This window comes from Akanthomyces muscarius, chromosome 1 (genome assembly GCF_028009165.1).
Source record: "Akanthomyces muscarius strain Ve6 chromosome 1, whole genome shotgun sequence".
Classification (NCBI taxonomy): domain Eukaryota; kingdom Fungi; phylum Ascomycota; class Sordariomycetes; order Hypocreales; family Cordycipitaceae; genus Akanthomyces; species Akanthomyces muscarius.
Window position 1 is genome coordinate 2521474 of NC_079241.1, and position 25605 is coordinate 2547078.

Sequence of the window (25605 nt, forward strand, 5' to 3'; positions counted from 1 at the left end):
GCCATATTTCATTACATTGCGAAACCAGTCCAAAAAAGATGACCAGAACTCAAATCGATCGGAACAAATTGACCGGCGCAAACTAAGCTCGAGTAACGAGACTGTCTATTCATACTTTATCCTATACGCGCCCATACGATCAGGGAATGCAGTTATTAGCCAATTGCTTCTTTCATGTTGGATCAATGACTATAAGAATTATGATACTTCGCCGCGCATTCTCAGGCACTTGCGATTTGCCCTCGGCAATTGTCTACTGCCGGTCTGAAGTACAGAGGCTTGAGACCGTGGCCCCCAACTGCGCACTCATTCCCTAGTTATGCATTGAAGCGCTCCCGATGGGAAGAAGCCGAGTATGAAATTCAATGCATTATAACAGAGATGACCCATGATATACTACCACGTGTCCATTCGAAATGACGGCCCTTGCGCCAGTTCATGGTTCAACAAGCTAATAAGGTTCAATGCGTTTTTTCCTGGGAGATTTGATGTCGCCGTTATGTAGATCCATCTCGCCTACCTATCTTGACCATGCAAGCGCCCCTTTCTTGTAGCCTTAACGAGATAAGCAATCAGCTTATTTCAAATTCTAACGGGCACCGTCATCCGAGAATCTGTAAGTTGCCAAGGCAGCTTCCATAGCCACTCTTTGCTGCTCTTCAAACAATGCCATTCTCGTTTGACCTCGTCCGGGCGGAGACTCAACAGTGAGCCCGGACGGAGGCACAATCCGGTTCGAAAGGATTTTTTCGAAGTCAACTGCAGAGGTATCAACCGAGCCACTCGCGGCCATTGAGTCTCGCTTGATAAGCATTGAAGGCACTCGAACATTCACATGGGTCAACATCTTGGCGTATCTAACGCCGAGCTCAGATGCAATATGCTCAAGTCTCCCCTTTGCCCATTCTCTCTGACCCGCTGTTGAATAGTCTTGTGTAATGATGCAGCTCAGAGGCCAAGTAACGAAGTAGCCAGAGAGGCCTTTTGCGTCTGCCTCATTACCGCACCCATAGCTGGTGAGATCTGAGCGTTCGAGGAGCTCTTGGCGTGATTTGAACCACCCCAGCTGGTATGGGATAGCCGCACAAAGGTCGGAGATGATGTTGGTACATGTGTTGGACCAGATTGCGTATTCAGAGGTAGTGCGGTAGTCTGTTGGAGAGCAGACCCAGGCTGCGGCTCTTACAATTATGGAAGCAAGAACAAGTCTTGAGCATCGCATTGTAACCCAAACTGTCGTTACCCAGAGGTCTTGGAAGGCATCAACTCGGCCAGGATACACTTCCGCTTTTGAGTAGTCACCATCCGGCAGGTCGTTAACCCAAGTCACAGTTTTGCCTTGGTAGCTGTCAGGGATATTATTAGACCACTGTAGCAGCTCCTGGTCCTTAATTTGACATTTGCGCATAATTTGCATAATTTTTGCAACGTTTTGGGGAGAGTGGTGCAATGAAACGAGGAGCTTGTTGGCTTCCGTCTTCAGCTCACTAATTTGCAACGTAAGTCGCTGTAAGTCAGTTGCAAATGGGTCTTTGGTTGCGTCTTGGATCCAAAAGTTGACATCGCGCGCGGCGGGCTGACCAGAGCTGAAAGAGTGGATGATCTGAAACAGCTAAGTTAGCATCTTGCGACAACAAAGGAAACAGTATGCGAAGAATACATATTTCGAGAATGTATTACGTACCTGCTGGGTTCGGACCGTAACAAAAATATCTCGCCCAACCTTGGTCGTAAGCTGCTCTCGGCCCCGGTTTTGGACAAGTTGAATGGCGCCTTCGGTATGAGTGCTCCATGCAAGCATACCAAAATGTCGAGAAGTAATATTCTCGAATAGACTGAGGAGCAGAACAGCCGCGATAGTGGCATCTTGCTTGGACTCGAAAGGATCCCGGATGGCTCGCCCAGTCGTAGCCAGAGCCTGTACGTACTTGGAAAGAGCATCTTTCTCCAAATGTGTCGCGTTTTTCATTCGGTTGCTAAAGTAAGCAAGTGCACATGCTTCAAAGGCCAGCTTGAAGTGAGGAGAAGGGTTCTCGGCCTTGATAAGCGGGATTACAAACTCGAAATACCCTCGTTGAGTTCCTTGTGGTGGGACCAAGACATAATTTGAGACGAAGTGGTGAGCAGTCCGTTCGTCGATTGACTGAGTCGGCGCCAGCGTGGGACTTGTCTCAGTACTTGATTTGGCTGACCGGGTCGGAGTCTTTAACTCTGGCGTCTTGCTGTAGGTCTCTTTTCCGGTCTTGAGTGCCAAGGCTTTGCTGTTTGCTTTACGGGCTCTACGCTCCGTAGCCTCTGTCTCGTTGCGAAAGACCAAGTCAAATTCGTCTTTGTATCCAGGACATGTCCGCCGAGATTTAGCACACTGATTGCATGTCGGCTTCGTTTCGTCGCACTACGGAGGGTTGTTAGAGCCGATGCTGGAGAGGAGACAACACATGAGGTGGGCTAGCGCGCGGAACGGCAGGTGACCGCGGAGCGATGCTCAATACGTTCACATACCTTGATTCGCCTGGTTCTACACATCTGACATCCTCTGGATGGATGGCCAGAGTATACCATTGTGTCTGGCGTCTGAAGAACAGTCTGCTAGTGTTGAGTCCTGGTTGGGAGAAAAAAAGATGGCGTGTTGGTGAGTCAGAGGTCGCTAATGCAGACAAGCGAAGAAGAAACTCGGGAAACCCTTGGTAGTCGAAACTCGACAACTTTGATATATAGCGTCCGCGTATTCCTTTGCAAATAGAGAAGTCGCGGAAGCTTGTTGAAGCGAAGAACTCTTGGCGTTTTCTTGCTACTTGCTAAAGGCAGGCGGAGCAAAGACTCTGGGTGAAGAAGAAAGAAGGAGGAGGGGGAGGGTGGACGACGAAGCTGAAGAAAACTATGGCAATAAGAGAGGTTGCAGGGTGGATGGCTCAAAAAGTTTGCTGGTTGTGGTTGCACGGTGCAAACGAAGTGAGGGCGGAGGGGGCTGTCGTGCAACTTTGGAGGCGAGGAAGGAATAGCCTACCACGATGACTGCCTACCTACATCGCAAGAAAGAAGAGTAGAAAAGTGGCATAGGTAGGTATGGATGAAAGAGACACAGATCCAGATTATAATAGGGCCATTTCAGCGTTTCCTCAGCACGGAGATTAGGCGTATTCGTGAGAAATGCAGAGGTTCAAACGGAGAAGGCCAGAAAACGGTAACGCGAGAGCAACTACCTAGGCAATGCGATCTACCTTGCAGGCTGCCAGAGGTACTCGAGTTTTAGCGTTATTTGATGGGCAAGGTAGGTACCTAGGTACCTAGGCGCAGCGGAGCAGGCGCTGGTTTGCGTAATTCGCACAGGTGGCAGTGATCAACGTGGAACAGCCGCTAGATGGAAGTCGGCGGTTGGCAGTAGGCAGTTGGGTTTACTGGTGCGTACCTACCTAGGCACCACAGATGGAGGAAGGTTTGGCTGTGTGGGTGGCGTGGAGATGGAAGCTAGCCCATGCGGCGAACGGACAAGTGGTGCAGACCTAGTTAGGGCAAGCCACGCGGCTTTCAATCAGCCTGGGCCTATCGATATTGTGTTTGGTATTATGCCGGGCGATTGCTCTGGTGCTGCAGTTTCCGAAGACGAAGAGGCCGAATGTGCAGCGCAGCAGAAACAAACACACGACCCAGGCTGTACCACACAGCCATCTATTGTATTTATGGGGGCAACCACCTGGGTAGGGTTAGCAAGCATCGCAAAGCTTGCCCAGCCATGGTGGCATGGCACCCGAAATCACGAGTGCCAGAAGTCTATGTATGCACCATTTTTAGCTGAGAACCGTTCGTTCAGCCTTGGACTTGCGGTGCCTGCAGGGTAAAAGCATTTGCGGTATTCGACGGGTACCTATCAAAAGCATCATCGCAAGCCAACTACCTCATCGCAAGGCAGCGAGTGCAAAGACATTCATCTGTGGCACTTGCTCTGGCAGTCCCGATTTGCTGTCCCATGCTGCGAGCTGCAGTGCGGTGCAACGCTCGGTCTGGATCAAGCGAGTCTGCTGGTTGGAGGCTACGGCACGAAACTACCTATGGTTGACCATCCAAGTAGCCAGGGGGTTTGCTTCGATGCGTGTTTGAGCGCTGGCGGCCAGCTGCTGAGCCGATTAAACTGGGGTATAACGACTGAGGCTGTTGAAGGATTCAGCGGGGTCGCGGGAGTATCCCCGTGTTCTCGGGACCTGGTGGTTTGAACAGGGTTGTTGCTGGGGCATCACCGTCTTGCCGCCCTCCAAGTTCTTTGCATGTTCTACGCCATCAAGATAAGATCGGCCGAGATCCTGCCATCTCCATTACGGCGGTTTTCGGCAAGATGCTTTCATCCTGCCAACGTGCATTTATTACCCTCTGAACAAATTCAGTCTCCTGTTAAGCCATTTTTTACGAAATAAATCAGTAATAACCAGCTGGCCAAGATTTATAATCCAATTTCTCATAAGCACCCTGCAAAGTGTTGTCTGGCCGATACCTAGGTCCGGAGTCAAGAGGTAGAGTGATGACGCACAAGCACGGGAAGCCCCTCAGGCAAGGGTAAAGCGTTCGCAAGATCCCTGTCCATGGGGACGCTTGACAGTCTACGGCGCTTCTTCCAACCCCCACAGCTTCAGTATCGGAGGGGCGGGTAGTATAAATAAAATAAAAACCCCAGCCAACTCGCCATTTGTGTAATTCCATTGGCGGAGATGCTAATTTTCATTCGTCCATTACAAGCCTGCGCTTTGTCCTGGAGCGTCACTCTAATTGACAACTTCGACACCACCACGACCATCTCGATCTCCAAAGATGCCGTGCTTTCATTGGCTTGTGCTCTTTCGTTTATCCGAGTTTCTTCACCACATCGATCGGAACAGCATGCCAAATCTCCCAGGATCCCGGCAGACTTGAATTTGTCTAGGTTCAAGCCAGTAGAGCCACGGGGAATGCCTTGTAGTTCCAGCACTGCATTCGATTCGGTGGTACTTAGCTACCGGTACCGTGTGCGTTAGCCGCCGCGAGATCAAATGAAAGCCATACTTGTGGGATGCAACATTGCTGAAGAAAGCTGGGGGTTCAAGGACTTCATCGTGGCAAGCATTTCTATGCCTCTATTTACATACTGGGCATCTTGACTACTGGCACAATGAGAACACTCTGATGGAGTGCAGCTATCTGCTCTACGCGTCCGATCCAAACGAAAAGCTTCATTCAAAAATCCTGCTGCCTTGAGTCTAAGAACAGGGTATCCAGGCATTGGACGGTAACAAATTATATCGCATGCATCACAGACCTAGCATGCAGCTGTTGTAAGGGTATATAAATGCTAGTTCCACCTAATCTGGTCTATTGTCGTGACCTTCGCCTTTAAAATGCAGCTGAAAAGCCTCTAGCTCTAGGCATCAAATAGGTTCGACACACCGTCCAGAGCGTCTGGCGTCGTCCGCCTGCCTCCAGCCACCTGTTCCATCCGCGTAGTCCCGTTGCTCTGCGCCGTCGGCTCTGTCATGAAGCTCTGCGCCATCTTGCTCCGGCCGCCAGCCCTCTTGACTCGTCCGCCAGCAGTGCTTAAGCCCGCGCTCTTTGCCAGCTTGCCCATTTCCGACACGCTGACACCCTTGAGGTCCCGAAGCAGCTCCAGAACAATGGCGCGCTGCTGCCGGCTGTGCGACCCAGGTTTGGCCATGTAGGGCTTGAGCAGCTCCAACTCGCCCGCCTCGACGTTTGGCAGGGAGGTCAGCAAGTTGTGCGGCGTCATCGTCACTGGACTGTAGTGCACGTATACCGTGGCGATCAACGACGCGAGCTCCTTCTGTACCTCGACGAAGTACGGCTCGTGGAACGATGTCAAGCAGGCCCTGAGCACGTCGCCTGACAAATACTCTCGAATCGCAGATGCAATCTCTGTGGGGATGGGAGAAGGATCTGTAGAGCCCAAAGTGCCATCGGGTTGGGTATTTCTAGTGTCAGAGCTTGGTTGAAACTCGGGTACTAAAGAGATCAGTAATCGGAGCACCATGCCGCAGCATCTAGTATCTCTCATACGTATTCCATGGGCACAGAATACTAAAAGTGGTTCCACTATTTCTTGGTGTAGCAAGCAAAATCGTCGCAGAGACGGGTAATGCTCTGTTGGGGGCGCCACTTCCGCGCCACTCGCCTTCTGAGCTCGAGCTTGCAGTGTTGGAGGATCTACGTCGCCAGTCAGTCATTGATCGCAAATATAACCCGGCGGGCCAACTTACTTTGTTTTGTGGGATCCAAAAAGTCAGCCATCATCACAACACCAGTATAAGTTACTTGGCGTAAAATGCTTTCTGACTTCATTTCTTCCTTGAGCCCATCTTCGCCGTCAGCCGCAACACTCTGTTGTGCGTCCATCTTCTCCCATTCGCCATTAACTTTAGCATCCATCTGTCTAAAGCACGCGGATAGCAAAGGCGGCAAGAAACGCCCTCGATAATCCACGGGACAGTCGTCAACCAAATATCTAACGAGGTTGAGTAAGTTGCTTTGTTGGTGAGTTGACAGCCATGTTGAGTCAGCGAAGAGCGCATTCGCCAAAGGGCCCGGCAGCCCCTGAAAGCCGTAAAACTGAAGCTCCAGCCGGCTCATACAGTATATGATTGCATAGGCCGTCTCTCTGACGAATCTAACGGATCCGCGCACTGTTGACGCCAAGCCCTCCATAGTGTTCTTTTTGTCTATGACTCTCGCGTAAAAATCGTCTTTGCTGCCATCTGAGATTCCAGCCTGCCAGAATCTGTCGCTAAGAACGCGAGCAACCATGGAGCGAGAGTCGCTGGGCAGACCGGTCCAGTTGTCGGGGTTATGTGTGGCATGTGCAAAGCTGTACACGGTAAGTATTTTGTTACAATTGAGGCGGGGATCAGAATAGGATGTACCTTAGTAGCTGGAGGAGATCGGCCAAAAGACTGGAAAATCCGTCTTGCCACAGCGCGTATGAGGCTTGGAAAGCAGCGGAAGACTTGTCTAGACGCTCCACGGAGAAAGCAAGAAATGACTTAGTTGCTCGCAGCGGCAAGACCTGTATTTCGATTAGTTACTGAAGAAGTCCCAAGGCAAATATCTTGGCAATACCTTGATACGCTCTTCCATCTCGCTTTGGAGTGTCAGCCCCTCAGCGTCAAGTTCATGGGAGCCCCAGTCTTGGATTTTATCGGCCTGTTTGCGCGCCAGATAATCTTGTGCCTTGTCAAGAGCAAGCTGCTCACAAAAGCCAGCATACGATGCAACGGCAGACTTGATGTTCTCGGTCTGCCACTGTCCCTTCACAGGCTCAATAAATTCGCCTAGCTTCTGGATCTTCATTTGAAGTTCAACGTTGTGTGCTCGATGACTGAGCCTTGTCAGTATCAATACCAACGTGAATGATTCAGTCATACATACATAATGAGGAAAAGGAAGCTCCGGTAAGCAAGAGATCGTTTTTCATCAAGCGTACCAGACGAAAGCATCTCATTGACTCGAGTCTCAATTTGATCAAAGACGCCCTGACAAGTGAGTCAGCAGGGATTTCACTACATGCGTCACTACAACATACCAAAAGATGATCCGGCATTTCGGAAGCAAGTCTTTGTAGCTCTACCATGCTCTCACTTTGTAAGTCTTTGATAGCGTCATTAAATGCACGATAATCTGGTTCAACGGTCGGCCAGGTCATCAAAATATGCTCAAGAACTTTGAGCATAAAGCCAGCATTCTTGTTGAGTGCCGTCGTGGAAAAGAAAACGAGCAACTGTAGGGTGCGCTTCCTAATGGTTGGATCCTGTTTTTTGTTAATACCGTGTGATTCTACTTTGGCTTGATAGAGGCTCTGCACTTACCTCAAAGCTCATGCCTAGCAGTTTGTTACACCATGATTCCAAATTACACTCCAACTCGCTCATTTCGGACGAGGTCTGTGTCAATCAGTATTTGAATGCACAGTAACGCGCGTGCTGGGGCGGGCGGGCGGGGGGGGTGACATACGGAGCTTTGTTGATTATGTCTTCGCCACTTCATGTAGCCTTTCAGTGTAGCTTCGATAACTGTGAAGTGAGAGTCAACCATGAGGGCGGGCATAGAGTGCTTGGTGTATGATTGTTCTTGCAAGGTTAGCATTGACTGTCAATATTAAGCAGTGACGCATTGACTTACTGTTGAAGGCCGGTTGTCCATCGTACAGGTGCTGAAGAATGTGTTCAGTTCGGCCGAGAATGTGAGATGCAGCGTCAACGAGCTTAAGCTGGACAATAGCTTCAATCACCTGAGAGCTATATCTGCGATAGTTGCCCAAAAATGCATGTCTTTCGGGCAATGTGTCGGTATCTTCTTGTAGAAAGAGGAAAGTCGGGTCCTCATTGTCTTCAGGAAGATTTTCGTACCGAACCATTCTGGAACTGCATACCTCTAGCAAAGGGCCAATCAGAGGCGACATGATGTCGCTATTGCCGATGTCTTTCCGATTCAGAAGACGTGTCCACGACACGAGAACCGGGATAGAAACCATAAGACTTTGATTCTGAACCACTTGAAGTAGAAGTTGGAGGAAGTTCTCTTTGGCAGCATCATTCGGCATGCGGTTGAATTTGCGGTCAAAATAATCGCCCAAGCTAGACAGCATTTCCGAGAGTTTTTTGAGGATCTGGTATTTATCCTCATCGACATCGCTGGGATCGACGGCCGCCCAATGATATAAGTTTTTGCATAGCTCAACAGAGGCTTGGCTATACATCGGAGAAACAAGACCAAGGAACTCTTCATCAGTAAAGTTGGTTCGGCAGTAGAGAGCGTGGAGAGCGTCGAGCGAAGCCTTCTGGATCTCAGGCACGGTGGACGAAAGTCCCTGGCACATGAAATTGACACAACCAGCGGCGGTGATGGCTTTCGGAATCGCCCATGGCATCAGTGAGAGCATCAGAGACAGTCCTTTGGTTGTGCATGATTTGACCTCGTCATTGTCCGCTGGCGAGGCAGTCAGGCAGTTTCCAAGGAGCACAGAAAGCCTGCTAAGCCAGCCATCATCACCGCATCGCACATCAGGGCCAGGATGCCTGTTCGGAAATGCTTCGACAAGCACAGCGGTTGGCGTAAACACTTCGACGCATGCCTTGCTAAGGACACCCTCGCGCATTGCCACTACTGAGTCGTCTCCAGCGAACACTTCATCAGACAAAGTCTCGAGAACGAACATGACGAGCTCCTTGTGCACCGCTGAGTCGGGAACTTCCCAGAGCTGGACAAGCATCGCATCCATATCCAGCCACTCACCTCCCCAGCAGCGCTTCGCCACCTCGACCCAGAGCTGTGCAGTTTTGTTTCGGAGGTACGTAGGATCGTCGCGGGAAACTGCCTGGGCAAGTTCCAGAACCCAGCTTCTCAGAGTCAAGGCCTGTTCCTCGGTGTAGCCAGACCACTTGTAACGGATCGCGTGCTCCAAGAGCGACAGGGCGTAGTGTCGCACAACAGGCGGCTGTGCCTTGTCGCTCGCGAGGTTATAGCCTTGCATCGGTGCTTCGTCATGGCTTTTGATTTCTTCGAGAAAGTTTTGCGCATCGCGTCTCGCGTTATTGTTCGAGAATGCGCTATGAACAACATCGAGAGCTGCTCGAATTTTGGCCATGGTTTCTGAAGCCCCGCCACTGCCACCCAGATCGCCGCCGCCGTTCGTAGCCATGTTTCTACTGTCACGGGGCGGAAGGTCGACGTGAGATGTGGTGTATTCGTGTTCCTGAGCTCGAGCAGCAGCTTGGTTAGGGAATTAGCGAAGTTTCTCGTGTAACTTCTGAAGCGATGTATTATCGCGGTAACATGGAGGACGAAGCGAATGTGAGAAAACGCAGCGACGCGAATATCCTCTGTGGCGTAGGTGGGCACCCGAGCGGTCGAATGTTGAGATTCGGGTGGTCGCCGGGAAATCCGTGTCGCCTGCAAGAAAGTTGCACGTCGAAAGCAATCGCCCTGACGAGAGTAATGAAAGATGCCACGCTTCGAACACAGGGCTGCAACTTTCAAGAGCTGACTGACGGAGGTTGGCAGAGGTGGGACGTGGGAACGCCAAGTTCAATTGCCATGGTGGAGTGCCCCGCTGCTGCGCGGCGCCCGTGAAGACACACACAGCCCAGCGCAACACGATGCACACGTATGAGCAGCCGCGGTAATGCAGGTCCCGAGTCGTGCAGCCCAGCGAATCTGACTTAGCCCACACCCAAAGAGTTTCTATAGTCGTCGTAGTTCTCTATGAGTGGCTGTTTACTCATTCGCCGCTTTGACGGCTTTCACCCACGGCATCGTGCAACGGCCGTCGCGACACCAGAGTTGGCCGGTCCTTACCAGGTTCGGCGAATCCGGCACTACTCAATCAATGGCGGTACTTTAAAAATATATTCGCTTGTGGGCATAAACATATGAATGGGAACCTCACATTACTATTACTGTCTTATTCAATGAATTTATTTGTGACGTTCAGACCATCTTGGACTGTGTCCTATGCAAGACTGCATTCCCAAGTGCACAGAAGTTTATCATAAAAGCTACTTGATACACAAATGAGCTGCTTCGGCCCCTTGAAGGCAAAATCACTGGCATAGTTCATGCTCTTGTGACTTTCAAATCTGGCGAGGACTCGTAGCGAACATGATCCCCCGTTCTTTATGCTCAAATCCACCACCCGAGCGCCTCCATGCATGCACGATGCAAGAAGCACTACATGGGCTGCATCCTCTTCCATCTTTTGACTAATCAGATCTAGTCTCCAAACGCCGCCTTCAAGGTTCTCCTGTAAAACTTGCTCAACTCGTCGCGCGCCGTATGATTCATGTAAGTCATGAATTATAAACACACGCAAATGGTCATCATAGCTTCCTGTTATGACAACCCTTCCTACTGTGCCTATCTTCAGATTCAAAGGTAAAATGGCAGTGACGCCGGCGTCATGTTTTCCTTTGATGAGCACAGGTAAATACGGTTCTTCTGGCAGAACAGTCGAGTCCCCAGCAGGCCAGCTGCAAGTGGTGTATCTGAGAATCGAGTCATCTCCACCACAGTACACTGTTGTGTCAACAGGCTGAGACCCAGAGAGTGTGGGTGAAGTGGAAAGCGCAATAGACCACGCCTCCAGAGTGTTAGAAATATTGAGGTCGATATATTGCGATATTTTCCAATACTCATCTAGGTATAGTAGTCGGGCATTGCCTGTGGAAGTCGTCACAGCCACGACATTCGGTAACACCGGATGCCATTTGCATTGAAGGTAGAGGACATCCTCCCCGAGATCATCACATCTGCTCGTAGCTAGATGCTTCAGTGGCGCAGACTTGACGCTGCCGTCCAACCTGAAAACTGCAAGCGTCCCAGTGCTCGAAACAGCGGCCAGGATATCTTCATTTTGTTTGACTTCATTATTGAACCGAATGTCCAGCAAAGCAGAAGGCTGCGAAATTGTCTGGAGCAACGATCTTTATCGATGAGTTAGTGCGCTGGGCCTCCGAGTAAAGCATAAAGCACGGAACTTACAGCTTTGGGGTCGTTTCATCGCCAGTGCTGAATACCAGCAGGCTACCGTTGCGACTTTGTGCTTTCTTTTCGGTGCTGTCTTCTGCCTCATCAGACCCTCCTTCTTCGCGCTGTAAGTTGTAGGTTCCAATCACAAAGCAGTTGGGGTATTTGCGGCAGAATTGCAAGCAGCTGGGAGGTAAGTCTAGCGTCAGAGACTGTGTCGATTCTAATACAGGAGCGGCGTTCATGGTAAGCAAAATGTTCATCAACTGTTCTCCGATGTATGAGATGCGCAAATTTGTAGGCGCTGTTAGGGACATGTGGGCCGCGCTGACAAGAATTGGAGGTTAGCGGAGAGTGGCGTTGAACGGGCGATGAAGCGCTCTCATACCTTGCCGAAGGCTTTACCGACATATTCTTTCGAAATTTTTGACTAAACAGGAACTGTTGGCGTGCTTCTCACTTTGCAGCTCGATGTGGCAGGCTGACGCGCTGCCGCAAACACCTGTCCTAGGGCTGATACCCAGACGGCTCCCCGCTACGTACCTACGTTACTTGTTCCAGGCGTTCCGTCACCACCCATTTCCATCCCTGGCGCTTTTCTCATGCTGGTAAATTTTTACCACCTTCCACATTATTCACGGTTATTCCCAATATTGCTCATTCTTAGGTCAACTATCTCGAGTGCCGCAAGACATGGGCCATAAACGCGCCACATCTGATGACTCGTCATTCTACGGCAAGGGACCTGACTCAGTCTTATCGGCAACGCCTAACTCTTCTTGATAGGTGATGAAAATGCAGTAGAATATCTTGATCAACGAGTTGAATCATTTGATCCTGACGAGTGGATGATGCAACGTCATCGGCAACCGGGATCGGCGCAGCCGCGCATAGTCCAGGCTGATACGACCGCTGAGTTACATAACCCTTACGCAGGAGTTCCATATGCTTGGCAGCTTACAGAAACGGTGGACGATTTCCTTTCCCGTCTGCCTCCAGCTACGACGACCCAAGCGCCCGAGACTCCATGGATATATATTTGTAACCCGTATATTCCACGCGTCCCAAAGTCGGAGAGCTTAAACCAAGCGAGCAAAGGGAACGAGGATGAGGGGCCTGAGCAAGACGGTTCCAGACTGGATGTTGTCATCGAGGGCGGTATGGAGCGACTCGAACTTTTAGGCAATTTTGTTCGCGAACTTCCAAAATTCGGCCGGCCACCATCCACCACTGAAAGGGAGAAAAATAAAGAACGGTCACAAGCTACTTTAGACATTCTGCATCTCGCCCATGTTGGAAAAGTCCGTGCAGGAAAGGTGAGAATTCTATTCAGCACCACGGTGTATCCGCTGACCTTCGCGTTGCCAGTGGATGCTCTTTTGTGATGTTTTGGAGGTGAATGAGGTTTGGGACATTGTCGCCAAGGCGACCGCAAATAACGAACTCGGAATCGCGGCAAAGGTCGCTCCGCGGCCCGAGCAAAATGGCTCGCGGAAGGATCGCCTTATTTGCGTGTATACAAAAGACTTCATGGACAAAATCGACGTTGGGCGCGTTGTCCAACGACTGAAGGAGCTTCGGTTGGCAGATGGAAAGTTGAGAAAAATCTACTACAAGCCCGGTAAGTGCCCGAAGTGCTGCGCTTCGTCCATTCTGCTAATTTGACAGATGTCTTTACGTATTTGGGAATATCAGGTGGTAATCCGTGGGGTTTAAAGGCGTCTGTCTACAACTCCTCCGAAGTATTTCCATCAGTGCAAGACGCTGTAATGACACTGTAGGTCTCTTTTTGGCATGTAGCAGAGCATACTTAGAGATCTTCAGCATCCAAGTGGTTTTGACGAACTAGAATCTTGCATTGGACCAAAAGAAATATAAAAGATACCAAACTCCCACGCCAACCACGTATTCCGCTGCAAAAATGTTCTGCCCGGTGTATCCTATGCTGAAAATCACGCTCATGATGACAAGTATGGTTAAAAAAGAAACGCAAAGCAACCACGGAAGAATCAGACATTTTGCTCTTGGAGGTCCCCGACAAGAGTTTCATCTGGGTCCACGACTTTCAAAGGCAGTACCAACCGGTAAGCGCTGTTACCGTTGAGGTAGTAGCGATGCAGTTTCTTGGAACGCAGAAAACCAAGCTGCTCGTATAGACGCATAGCTGGTACGTTTGTCTCTTCAGTCTCGAGTACAATTTCATCGGCATTCCGTTTGGCCATTGCATCGATGGCACATTTGACGAGGGCAGTAGCCACGCCATGGCCTCTGTAAGGGGACGCCACTGCAAGCATTGCAATATAACCACGCCGCGTAGGAGTTGAGCGACAGGCATGAACCTCAAGTTTGCAAATGATGACACCGATTAGAGAGCCGTCTTGAGGATTAAGTGCCTTTGATTGGGGTCAGCCGTAGTCGCCAATGTCTTCAGCAGCGCAAGGCTGCGAGATAAATACCATGAAACAAAGATGAGCCCACTGACACAGGAAGTATCGGTACACGTAGATACTATAAGGCTCGCTCAGGTCCTTAGAGATGAGAGAACGAATAGCGGGAAGGTACTGGGCTTCGAATTTATGCTCGTACTGCACGTAGCTGAGCTCGACAGGGGGCGCTTCAGCAGGCGCAACATCCATGCCAGGCGACTGTGGTATGAGTAGCAAGTGAAAGTAAAAGATCAGTAAGTGAAGCGAGTTCGAAGCGATATTGGAGATATCAAGTCGCCCGGGACCTGGCGTTGGTAGAAGATGGTGAGATTCAAAACTCAGCGGGGCAGTATGGCGGGGCACAGCAGTAACTAATGCTGAAGGGGGGAAGCCGGCGGCTGGTAGAGCGGGCACGGATGAGAGTGGTGTATGTTTGAGTAGTCCCCCTATGAGCTTTGAAAGAAGAAACAGAGAGGGTAGATACCGGAAACCCCATCGAAATCCTATATTAGGGAATTCTTCAATACAGCAAGATATCGGAATGCACTAGCCGGTGACTCAGTTGCTGCCTGGCAAGCTGCAAGGCGTACTGACACTATATCCTGACACTACATTAGTGGCGCCAGCCTGACAGCATGAATCGGGGCTTTGGCTGCGCTGCGGGCATGAGCCAATGAGGTCACATGGCCAGCGGTCCATGAGCGCTGCGCGCCAGGAGCGCCTCTATGCATTGAATAAATCGGCCATACATCGGATTGGCGCAGTCAGAGATGCAGACCCTGGACTATGTGGCACAATATCTAGGCTACTTGGCTACCTACATATTACAGCACAGGGGAAGCTTCGGTGATGTGGGGTAAAGCAATGCAGCAGCGCCAGGGTAGGAGCTCCAGAGGATCGTATCTATGTAGCTGGGTAAATAGAACGCGATGAAAAAGTACAATAAGAGACGAAGGACGCGATTTCCCTCCTCGGAAAAAAAGAAGAAGAAACACGTAAACGATTTTGCAGCCGTCAGTCATGAGCAGTAACGTGCGCTATACAAAGTGCCTGCCACCGCTTGCCAACGGACGCATGGCCGGCTTTTCGTGTGGATAAGGCCCATTGCCTACACCCAATGTAGCATAGAATTACCACCTAGGTACCGTAACAACTAGGTACCTAATAAATGCCGAAGCTCCATCTTCCTCTTGATCTTGACGTCAACAAACCACACCCGGCCCGGTTCTCACATGCTCGCCGTGGGATCCGAGTCCCTTTTCCCCGTCACATGCGCTTCGCTTTGCAGCTTGAAATTTCAACAACTCCTCCAGCTAGGCTCGGCGTTTTCGTCGACGACACTACCGGCAGCTGATCGTGCGACAAATGATTGTTCTGCGCCAGCTCTCTAAACACCGAGCCTCAGCAACCCTGACCCTTGCGCCGCGCGCATCTACTGCGGCCGGTTCTTCGTGACACAAGACAAGGAAGAACAATGTCCTCTAACGTACGGCGCCGCAACGTTGCCGGATCGCCCTCGGCCTCGCCATCGAAATCGGAATCGAAATCGAAAACTACCAACCAGACCAGCAAGGATGACTCTGCTGCCCAAGTTCACGAGCCGACCGACCAGCCATTGGTGCAAATAGTACAAAAGCCCAAGACGCGGAAGCGCCGCAATACTTTCATCTTCTTACTCGGTGGCCTTTGTGGTCTGATAGCAGCAGGATTTTTTGCCTCGAGCAATGACTTGATTGAGTTCCCGGAACTGCTGGGTGACCTCAGCATGGACACCTTTGTCGACATACTCCCTGCTGGCCTCATTAGCGATGTCAGGGATCTGATGCAGGGCGAGCGCGATATTGCTGAAGCCTATGACTCGTTTTATGTTGGCCTCAAGGCACGCGCTGAAGGTTTGCACGCAGACCACCCCATGGTCATGATACCCGGCGTCATCTCGACCGGCCTGGAGTCGTGGGGCACTGCCAACGTCTCGCGAAGCTACTTTCGCAAACGACTCTGGGGCAGTTGGACAATGATGCGTGCTCTAGTCATGGACAAGGAGAATTGGAAAAGACATGTCATGCTAGATAAGCAGACAGGTCTCGATCCTCCTATGATGAAGCTACGTGCTGCGCAAGGCTTTGATGCGACCGATTTTTTCATCACTGGCTACTGGATCTGGAACAAGATTTTCGAAAATCTCGCCACTATCGGATATGACCCAACCAACTCTTTCACAGCCGCATACGACTGGCGACTGTCTTACCCTGATCTTGAGGTCCGAGACCGCTACTTCTCCCGTCTCAAGTCTCATATTGAAGGCGCCTTGGCTACAGATGGAAGAAAGGTTGTACTAGCTTCACACAGCATGGGTAGCCAAGTCATGTTCTATTTTTTCAACTGGGTGGAATCTGAGCATGGTGGCCACGGCGGAAGCGACTGGGTTGAAAAGCACGTTGATTCATGGATCAACATTAGCGGCTGCATGCTTGGTGCTGTCAAGGATCTCACAGCAGTTCTGTCCGGCGAGATGCGAGATACCGCACAGCTCAACGCCTTTGCAATTTATGGCCTCGAAAAATTCTTGAGTAAGGCGGAAAGAGCTGAGATTTTCCGCGCCATGCCTGGCATTTCCTCAATGCTTCCCATCGGTGGTGAAGCAGTCTGGGGTGGTCAAGATTGGGCACCAGATGACCTCCCAGGTCAAAACAAGTCGTACGGTTCGTTCCTCAATTTCCGAGCTAGTTCCAACAGCACCGCTCCATTGAAAAACATGACGGTCGATGACTCCCTCGACTATTTGATGACGGTTACCGAGGATTGGTATGGAGAAAAGATATCGAAGAGCTATTCTCGCGGCATTGCACATACCACAGCTGAAGTGGAAAAGAACCAAGGTGACCCAAAAATGTGGCACAATCCGCTCGCATCGAGGCTTCCTAACGCTCCGAGCCTCAAAATATTCTGCTTTTATGGAGTCGGAAAACCTACTGAGCGAGGATACTACTATCGCGTTCCAGATCAATCAGAAACTCTTTTGAACATTACTATTGATACCGATTTTACAGACGGGCCGGTAGACCATGGTGTTGTCATGGGAGAAGGCGACGGCACTGTGAACCTTCTGAGTACTGGATACATGTGCAACCGCGGGTGGAATATGAAGCGTTATAACCCAGCTGGCTCGCGTATTACTGTCGTCGAGATGCCGCACGAGCCAGAAAGGTTTAATCCTCGAGGTGGTCCGAAAACGGCAGACCATGTCGACATTTTAGGCCGCCAGAACCTCAATGAGCTGATTCTGAGAATTGCTGCGGGAAAGGGAGATACCATTTCAGATTACATTGTCAGCGACATCGTGCAGTACGCAGACAAGATTAAGATTTATGAGGAGGGTCAGGAGCCGAAGAGTGCTCAGTAGACGACGGGATAATGTGGTCCATCTTGGCGTTTCGGTGCAGGTTTATAAGTAGGGGGCAGCCAGAATTTTCGTTGCATGACAATATATGTCTCGCAGGTTGTTCAAATAGAGATATAATGAGATTATGAAATTATTTATATGTGCAACTTGTCAATTTCTAGATCTCGATTTACGTACTTAGTCATGGTCCCGCGAACGCCATTACAGAGTTCTCTTAATAGCTCCAACGTCGCCTCCGGCATGAGGTCACAGCGACAGGGGCGGGCTACCCCACATCAGCCGAGCAACTCCTCCTATCACTGTTCTGCCATCATCTCGACTTTACACCTAAAAGGCTTCCGACAGCTTGGCGCATCTAGGGCTAATGAAATATCTGTCTAATGCACACGTTTTAATCTTACTGCTTATTTTTTCGCTTCGCCTCGTCAAGGTGCTGCACGAATTACCCTCAATACCGATGGTGTTGGCACGGGCGTCCACCTGGACATGATGGCAATGGCTGACGTTGAGGGGATACCATTCTCTTCGGAGGAAGAGGAGCAGCTATGGACAGGTAAGTAGGTTGCGCATCTTACCGCGACTCTGGAAATTGATTTTCTGACATGATTTTTGCTTTGCAGACATCGATACCTGCGTGTCCAGCCCATGCGATGACCACGAATCGATAGACGATGCCCTACGCACGTGGCTGGAACTGACAGCGAGGCTCCGTGGTCGGCTCTCTGGAAGTCAGGAGGACTCCATACTGTGCGCACAGATGCTCATCAACAGTCGGCTCTTCCAGCAAAACCAGGAATACGTCCGCACCCAACTCATCCACAGCCTGCTGCAGGAAGACGACGTCCCATCCTTGCATGCCATAACGTCGCTCCTCCTCCTTGACGGACACTACGACGAGGCTATATTTCCGCGCATGATTGAGGAATCATGCTTCCCGCGACTGGTAGAGCTGATAGCCGCGAGGCAAGACGATGAAGATCCGCGTCTGCACCGATTTTTGCTGCAGCTCATGTACGAGATGTCCCGTGTGGAAAGGCTTCGGCCAGAAGAGCTCGTGTTGGTCGACGACGACTTTATCCACAGTCTGTTCGGCATCATCGAAGGTGTTTCCAATGATGTGCATGATCCATATCATTACCCCACAATTAGAGTTCTGGTGAGAAGCAGCACATCTCTGGTCACGTTATTCCGTCAACTGACATCTGATAGCTTGTGATGAACGAGCAATACATGCTTGCTTCCACGGAGCCTGTTGAGGGGCCAGACGGAACACAGGCGCCGTTGACAAACCGTATTGTTAAATGTCTTAGCCTGCACGGTCCGTCGTTCAGAACATTCGGTGAGAACATTATCTTGCTGCTAAATCGAGAAACCGAAACATCGCTCCAATTGCTCATCCTGAAGCTATTGTACCTTCTGTTTACAACCAAAGCAACATACGAATACTTTTACACAAATGATTTGCGCGTTCTATTGGACGTCATCATCCGCAACCTGATGGATCTGCCCGACGAAAGAATATCACTGAGACACACTTATCTGAGAGTTCTATACCCACTGTTAGCGCATACGCAGCTCTGCCATCCGCCTCATTACAAGCAGGATGAGATACTTAAAGTGTTAAAGATTCTTCGCGGCTCGCTAAATGCGCATTTCGCACCGGCTGATGATACTACGGTCAGACTGGTCGACCGAGTCGCCAAAGTCAAATGGCTCGAGGTCGGCAACATGGATGGCGCTTCCGAGGTGGCTCGCAAGTTTCTAGGCATTAGCCTGTCTCCGACCCAGTATGCAAGCAGTATTAGTGTTGGAGATGTCGCTGGAGTCATGGAGAAGCCCGGCGTGCAGACCCCAAGCCGGAACGGTGGCGGCGGAGCACGAGGCCAAGATGTCCCCAGCCCAACGCAAGACGAAGTTAGCAAAACAGTTAAGGCCAAGAAGCCTCTCCCGGTAGTCCCCAAGCACCGCCATGGAGTTCCGTTCAAGGACTTGGCAAACAGGCCAGCCACGAACGGCGAGGTCAAGAAGGTGCCTCCAAAGGCACCGCCGCCCCGTCGACGGGGCAAGATGAAGGTGGCCGAACCACCACCGATAGAGACTATCACGGAGACGCCACCAGAATGACGATTCTTGGTATTGTCCAGACCAGGTCCCCTCAGGTTTATGATTTATGACGCAAAATGGCAACGGCGTTTATGGAGCATTTGCCGGTGGGAGCGAGGCTTTCGGGATTCAATAGGGTAGATGCAAATTTAGAATGTCCGCCAGGGCAAAACCGTACAGGCGGATCTACACAGCGCACCCGGGCTATTCTCTTGCGTTTTCTAGCAAAGGCGCGTAGAGTGCCGTTTGATACCCAATTGTTTGGCATATTCAGTGTGCGAGACGGGCTGCCGTGTTATGAGGCTTCAGACGCACGGCAGGCCAAGTTCCACACATGGTGCATTTTTTAGCGACTAGCAAATTGCTAGTACACGATAGTCTTTTCTGGTCCTCCAAGCTCCCGGTTTCGTTAGCCTTCTATAAACCAAGCAATCGTGGCGTTTTTATCCAGGAAGACAACCCCTTGATATTGTGCATTGCGAGAGTGGGCAGTATCCCCCCTGGTGAGTCTAGCGTCGGCGCGTCCCTGGTTATCCGGCGCCAAGCAGCCAAAAGCCTTGGAACAAGTGAAACATTTACCAGTATGTACTGTTTAATTATGCAGCTTGAGGTTTGCAGCAGTGTAATATCACGCTTGGCTCAATAGAAGACGGCCGAGACGGTCCCGTGTCGTAGGTCAACTTCATGCCATGACGAACTTAGTTGAATTTACAGTTGTGAGGGGCTATGGCAAGTCCCTGTAGCAAGTAGAGCAGTGCACATGGAGTATAGCTCGCAACGACCTAACCGTTGCTATTAACCTGCAGGAAACGTCGTCGGACATGCTATCGACGCCGATTCGATTCATGTCCAAGAATGCCCAGTCGCTGCTCAGCACGTCGGGTTGGAGGGGAGGGGCAAGAGGGGTTATCAGTCAAACAATGTCCGTTGTCCGTCTAGTGGCCCCTCAGTTATTGCCTACCTGCCACTGTTGCACTGGTGAGTGCTACGAGTAGCACCCCGGTCTTGGAGCGCGGAGGCTAATGCTTCTGTTGGGCTGGCGCAGTTGTGACGACGTCATCCAATGTGCCCAGTGTAATTTGCCTCGCCTTGGCAGAGGCCTTGCAATCGCCCTCAATAGTGCGCTTTCTCATTTTGCTGCCGTTTGCCTTTTCTCCGGCGCTGAGAGGTGTGAGGGCTGCTGCGGCCGACGATGTGCACTGATGCAGAGCTCCGTGGAGTGTGGCTGTTCCGTGGGATCGGTTGCTGGCGTCCCCGAGGCGGAGGTTGCCACGATTGGTGAAATGCAAGCCACGCGCGATAATAAGTTATTCAATGCTCCCCGTTTCGTAGTCTGCCCCTCTGTGGGAAAGCGCATGGACTCTGGCTTGTCTGGCTGAGAGGAACGGGTGATACCTTGTCGCAGATCGTAAAGTGATGATTATTGGATCCGGAGGCCCCGATCTGCTTCGCAATGACAGGTTCACAATTAGTGTACATCAACATGCTCGAGTAACGAGGCATCTTTTCGAGAGGAGTAGCGGTTCGCGGTGCTACCTACGATTGGGACTTGTTTTACGAATCCTTGTTACGTGCAATGTGGAATAATGCACTATGGCGAGTACCAGTAGCATCGAGGGCTGAGTCTCAAGGTGACGGGGGCCATTGCTTGCGGAAATCCCATCCGCGGACGGGTCGAATCACTCTTCTCAGCTGCACCGGTGCCCAGCCACTGGAATAGTTGATAGTTGACAGTGCCAAGCCGGTAAGGGGCAGTACGTGTTTCCTCACTAGCGAAATATTCATCACTACCTACCACTACAGTCCGCTTCTGGCAGCGGCTAATCGGCCGAACAGGTGGGCGGGCAACACCACGGGAAGCAAAGCCACAAGGGCCGCGAATACGTCATTCCACCGTGGCAGGTCGTGCGTGAACGCCCAATCCACCAAAAAAAAAAAGTCAAAGTACCTACCTTGCTACCTATCTACTGGTACTGCCCGGGCACGGGTAGCGATGAAAGCGGAAGCGAGCATGATATCACGCTGCTGTCATGACGAACAGGAAGCTATCGAATCGCTCACCAAGGCTCAGAAATTAGGATCAGAAATGTCGATCCCTTTCATTTCCAAATTTACAGAGCAATTTGCAGATGATGCCCGTCTTCCATCGGTGGCCATTCTCTACAGTAACAGTACGTGGTAGCCGATCCAGTGTGCTTTAGCACCGAGGCCGCCGTAATGACACCAGGCAGGCTGAGCGCTGAAGCACCTTCACTGTGTTGTGTGCGTTAGCCTTGGCGTACCCCGCCAAGTGGCGCCGCTGCACTCAGAGCATTTTCAGGCTTCGCTCCAATTATCCAGCAAGGCGCCGCCCCTCTGTAAGTGGGCATTTTAGTGTGCTCCGTACAGCTTTAGCGCTTCCGGCGGCGACCCAGATTTAAAAAAAAAAAATCAGGCAGTGCTGTCACCGGGAGCTTGGGTGCCAGGTGCCTGGAGCTCCTTGGCCCCAGCCGTCCGTCATCTCAGTGTTGCCATGGCAGTCGCCTCAGCTTGCTGCTCGCAGGTCTATACCTAGCTGTGCAGACATTGGAGCAGCACAGAAACAAACCTCTTGTTGCGTCAAGTTCCCGCCGTACAAACCCTAGCTGGAACGCTGCCTTGATTGCTCCTTAACTAGGTACCCATCCGTAGATCAATTTGCAACCGGGCAATTGCCAGAACAACTAGATAGGGCAGCTACATAATAAGCTCTCAGCATGCTCCAGGTAGTTACCGCCTGAGGCAATTGGAGACGCCATAGCTCGAACAGTAGTTTTGTTGCTGCTCCACCCCCTTCGGTCCCTCCTCCTCCAGCGACCACTGACCAGTTTGCCAGTCCAGTCTCACTCCGTCTCCATCTGTTTCCCACCCAAATTCAACCAACACGGCGGATCCCATCCTCCTCACTAAACTTTCGCTACCGCCGAACGTCCTGTTTCCATTCCGCCCCTCCCCTCCCACACCCCCCCAATTGGCAAGCCAAGTGGTTTGACTGCCGAAACCACTTCTGCTACCACCTATGTGCTAAGGGAGAGAGAGAGGGCTGCATTGATCCAAGACATTAGTTCGGCTCACGTTTTTTTTTATAGCTTAATACCAGCGCCGTCTCCGCCATGGACACGGACGCTCCTCATCAGTTACATCATCCCCCGGAACCCAGCTCGCTCGCCGGCCACGATCCTCACCACCAGCTTCAAAACCACCATCCGCACGCCAGCTACCTCGAGCAGGAGGCGCCTCCAACTACGCACGACTACAGCGCATACACTGCCGACCATTACCATTTCCAGCCGCCCTCTGGCCGCTTTACCGAAGAGTGGGACGCCAGCCAGCGTGGAAGCTCCATCATAGACGGTCACCGCCCAAACAACAAGCTCGCCATGCAGCGCACTGCGTCCATCAGCAGTTATGCTGCCGGCGACGACACGAACTTGCCCATCAGGAACAACACTCTGAGAAAGAAGGGCTCTGTTCGCCGCGCCGGGAGTCTCGGTCGCAGCGCCAGCCGCCGCAGCAATAGAGCGGGCAGCGTCCGCAGCCTCGCTCTCCAGTCCTCCTCAGACCGTGATGAGGGTCACAGCGCCTTCTACTGCCCTGTTCCTACCTCCGGCAATCCCACCACCATTCTCGCTGAGAGATTCCAGAGTAAGTTTCACCCTATGCAGCATTGTGCAACAAGCTCCCACCGCGCTGTCGAGGGCTACCACAGCGTCCCCAATCAGACCCCTTTGCTGACCTCTTCTGTCTGATTGCAGCCTGGAGGAAATTTCTCAAGGACTTGATTGCCTATTTCCGCGAAATCCAGAGCCACTATGAGCAGCGCGCCAAGTCCCTGACCAAGCTCGGCAACGCTGCCAACAATGTGCCCTCTCCAGACAGCTTTCTCAAGTCTGCCGGCATTGATGACGCTCTGCAGCTCCTTCGCTCGTACAATAGAACTGCCGTTCAAGAAGCGCAAAAGTCCAAGGAGATTGAAGAGGATGTCATCCTCGCACTCACTGGCCTGCGAAGCGATCTACAGCAGAAGATCAAGGAAATCAAACAGCTCTCTGGCGATTTCAAGAACTCTGTAGAGAAGGAGATGGGTGCTACGTCCAAGGCTGTCAGTGCCCTTGCTGATGTCCTCGATAAGAATGAGGTCGACTCTTCCTCCACCACGGGCAAACAGGATCCCTTCCTTCTTCGCCTCGCCGTTGATCGTCAGGTCGAGCGCCAAATTGACGAGGAGAACTATTTGCACCAAGTATGTCCACGCTTTCCTTTCTGTCAATGCACATACATCTAACCCTTTCGCAAGGCGTACCTGAACCTTGAGGGCTCTGGACGAGAGCTTGAGTCTATTGTCGTCGGCGAGATCCAAAAAGCTTACAACGCCTATGCTGGTATCCTTAAGCGAGAAGCCGACAACGCCCTGAATGTTGTCGGTGAACTGCGCGAGGGTCCTATTGCCATGCCCAAAGATCAAGAATGGATCCACTTCGTCACCCACGAGGATCAAGTTGTCGATCCTACCATGCCTCTGCGTGCGCCCGACCAGATTCACTATCCTGGCCAAGACCACTTGTCCGCACAAGAGATTCGCGCTGGACTGCTGGAACGCAAGAGCAAGTACCTCAAGAGCTACACAGCCGGCTGGTGAGTACCATGATTTAAGCAGCCCAAAACCATAGACTAACGCAGGCAGGTATGTTCTTTCTTCTACTCACCTTCATGAATTCAAGTCGGCAGACAAGAACCAAGCACCCGTCATGTCGCTCTACTTGCCCGAGCAGAAAGTTGGCTCCCACTCGGAAGATGGTAGCTCCTCCAACAAGTTTATTCTCAAGGGACGCCAGACCGGTGGCATGCACCGTGGCCACACCTGGGTTTTCCGCGCGGAGAGCCACGACACCATGCTAGCCTGGTATGAGGATATCAAGGCTTTGACCGAAAAGTCTCCCGAGGAACGCCATCAATTTGTCCGCACCCACTCCAGAAGTCTCAGCCGCTCCTCGCGCCGCTCAGCAAGATCGGCCAGTAGCGACGGCCTCGACGATGAAGACGAGGAGCCCTTTACAGGCGGCGAAGTCGACACCAATCCCACTGCGCGTGCGGATGCGGCTCCCAGACGACCTGAACCAGGTGGGCGGTTTCCATCCGATCTTCAAGTCATGACGCAGCGCGGCTTACACGCGTCCCAATCGCCCTCTAGCCTAAGCTCTGGTGCCCAGGATTATCCATCGGATGCCAATGTGATTGCCGCGGCGGGCGCTCTGCCGGGATCTCACTCTCGTGACGGCGCCTACCAAGACAACTATGGATATGGCGGTGGGTCCGGCTACACCCCGATGGACGAAGTGTCGTCTCAGGCGGCCATTGCCCACCAGCAGGCGCAGTATGATGGTGTTAACCCTTATACCAGCGAGCCGGTGCAGCAGCGCGAGGCGGAGGGCGGTAATTTAGGTGGGGGACATGACGCAGTCCCAATTGTAGTTGCAAATACCCGAGTCAACGGTGACGGCCAAGAGGCGTACCAGGCGACTCCTGACGCTGCCGTGGCAGCTGAATTCAGCGATCCTATTAATAGCAAAACTTATACCACGACGGGCGTCAATGACGACGAAGTCAAAAACATCTCGGCGGCCGCAGCTGCGGCGGCGATTGTCGATGCGGAGGAAGTCCCCAGGTCCGAAACGCCGGTAGCTGTTCAGAATAAGGCCCTCCAGGTGGTTCCCGAGTCGGAGACTGCCGCCCACATCACGCCTCTCGAGACACCCATTGGCGAAGATCTACCCAAACGCTCCAACAGACCTGAAGGTCACCGAACCGATAGCATTGTAACGATTTCCAACCTTGACATTCCCGGTCAGTTTCCCAAGGGAGGTTCCACCGCCAACGGAAGCACTACCAATGCTACCGCATGAGATTTTACGGCTTTGACACTCTGACTTATGATGCCCTACTTTCGTTCTAGTTTCTTTATCCTTTCCCTTGCACTTTGTTTTTGCGCTTTTTTTAAAGACGAGTCTTTCTAATATTTCCTATATTTTCTCTTGCTCATTTCTTCGACGATTACGCTCAACTGCTCTTTTTTTTGCCAGGATATGAATTTGCAACAGTGCTTTCCATGTATAGTATATGCTGGGATGTGGAAGGAAAATGTGCTTGGTCCGGGCATTGATT

General features: G+C 51.5%; 9 protein-coding genes across 9 annotated transcripts; 5 read left to right on the forward strand and 4 right to left on the reverse strand.

Moving 5' to 3' along the window:
* Nucleotides 1-589: 589 nt before the first annotated feature.
* On the reverse strand, nucleotides 590-2562 carry LMH87_005822 (uncharacterized protein; the record flags this gene model as incomplete). Its single annotated transcript, XM_056203611.1, has 3 exons — nucleotides 590-1603; nucleotides 1685-2395; nucleotides 2503-2562. 3 exons carry the CDS (start codon nucleotides 2560-2562, stop codon nucleotides 590-592), a joined length of 1785 nt encoding a protein of 594 aa, XP_056059052.1.
* Nucleotides 2563-5386: 2824 nt separating this feature from the next.
* LMH87_005823 (uncharacterized protein) lies at nucleotides 5387-9670 on the reverse strand (the record flags this gene model as incomplete). Its single annotated transcript, XM_056203613.1, has 10 exons — nucleotides 5387-5982; nucleotides 6037-6183; nucleotides 6237-6841; nucleotides 6897-7039; nucleotides 7093-7351; nucleotides 7402-7505; nucleotides 7556-7780; nucleotides 7839-7913; nucleotides 7984-8099; nucleotides 8152-9670. The coding sequence occupies 10 exons, from the start codon at nucleotides 9668-9670 to the stop codon at nucleotides 5387-5389; spliced, it is 3789 nt and encodes a 1262-aa protein (XP_056059053.1).
* A 1226-nt stretch (nucleotides 9671-10896) lies between these two features.
* Nucleotides 10897-11904, reverse strand: LMH87_005824 (uncharacterized protein; the record flags this gene model as incomplete). The annotated part of the gene is made up of 4 exons (XM_056203614.1): nucleotides 10897-11107; nucleotides 11160-11450; nucleotides 11509-11820; nucleotides 11882-11904. 4 exons carry the CDS (start codon nucleotides 11902-11904, stop codon nucleotides 10897-10899), a joined length of 837 nt encoding a protein of 278 aa, XP_056059054.1.
* A 282-nt stretch (nucleotides 11905-12186) lies between these two features.
* Nucleotides 12187-13342, forward strand: LMH87_005825 (uncharacterized protein; the record flags this gene model as incomplete). The annotated part of the gene is made up of 5 exons (XM_056203615.1): nucleotides 12187-12229; nucleotides 12280-12809; nucleotides 12862-13114; nucleotides 13162-13270; nucleotides 13318-13342. The coding sequence occupies 5 exons, from the start codon at nucleotides 12187-12189 to the stop codon at nucleotides 13340-13342; spliced, it is 960 nt and encodes a 319-aa protein (XP_056059055.1).
* A 160-nt stretch (nucleotides 13343-13502) lies between these two features.
* On the reverse strand, nucleotides 13503-14129 carry LMH87_005826 (uncharacterized protein; the record flags this gene model as incomplete). Its single annotated transcript, XM_056203616.1, has 2 exons — nucleotides 13503-13886; nucleotides 13950-14129. The coding sequence occupies 2 exons, from the start codon at nucleotides 14127-14129 to the stop codon at nucleotides 13503-13505; spliced, it is 564 nt and encodes a 187-aa protein (XP_056059056.1).
* Nucleotides 14130-15393: 1264 nt separating this feature from the next.
* LMH87_005827 (uncharacterized protein) lies at nucleotides 15394-17322 on the forward strand (the record flags this gene model as incomplete). Its single annotated transcript, XM_056203617.1, has 1 exon — nucleotides 15394-17322. One exon carries the CDS (start codon nucleotides 15394-15396, stop codon nucleotides 17320-17322), a length of 1929 nt encoding a protein of 642 aa, XP_056059057.1.
* Nucleotides 17323-17808: 486 nt separating this feature from the next.
* On the forward strand, nucleotides 17809-19446 carry LMH87_005828 (uncharacterized protein; the record flags this gene model as incomplete). Its single annotated transcript, XM_056203618.1, has 3 exons — nucleotides 17809-17875; nucleotides 17943-18478; nucleotides 18532-19446. The coding sequence occupies 3 exons, from the start codon at nucleotides 17809-17811 to the stop codon at nucleotides 19444-19446; spliced, it is 1518 nt and encodes a 505-aa protein (XP_056059058.1).
* Nucleotides 19447-22556: 3110 nt separating this feature from the next.
* LMH87_005829 (uncharacterized protein) lies at nucleotides 22557-24639 on the forward strand (the record flags this gene model as incomplete). Its single annotated transcript, XM_056203619.1, has 5 exons — nucleotides 22557-23088; nucleotides 23199-23686; nucleotides 23741-24078; nucleotides 24128-24564; nucleotides 24635-24639. The coding sequence occupies 5 exons, from the start codon at nucleotides 22557-22559 to the stop codon at nucleotides 24637-24639; spliced, it is 1800 nt and encodes a 599-aa protein (XP_056059059.1).
* Nucleotides 24640-24738: 99 nt separating this feature from the next.
* Nucleotides 24739-25346, forward strand: LMH87_005830 (uncharacterized protein; the record flags this gene model as incomplete). The annotated part of the gene is made up of 3 exons (XM_056203620.1): nucleotides 24739-24750; nucleotides 24845-24851; nucleotides 24916-25346. 3 exons carry the CDS (start codon nucleotides 24739-24741, stop codon nucleotides 25344-25346), a joined length of 450 nt encoding a protein of 149 aa, XP_056059060.1.
* Nucleotides 25347-25605: the final 259 nt, after the last annotated feature.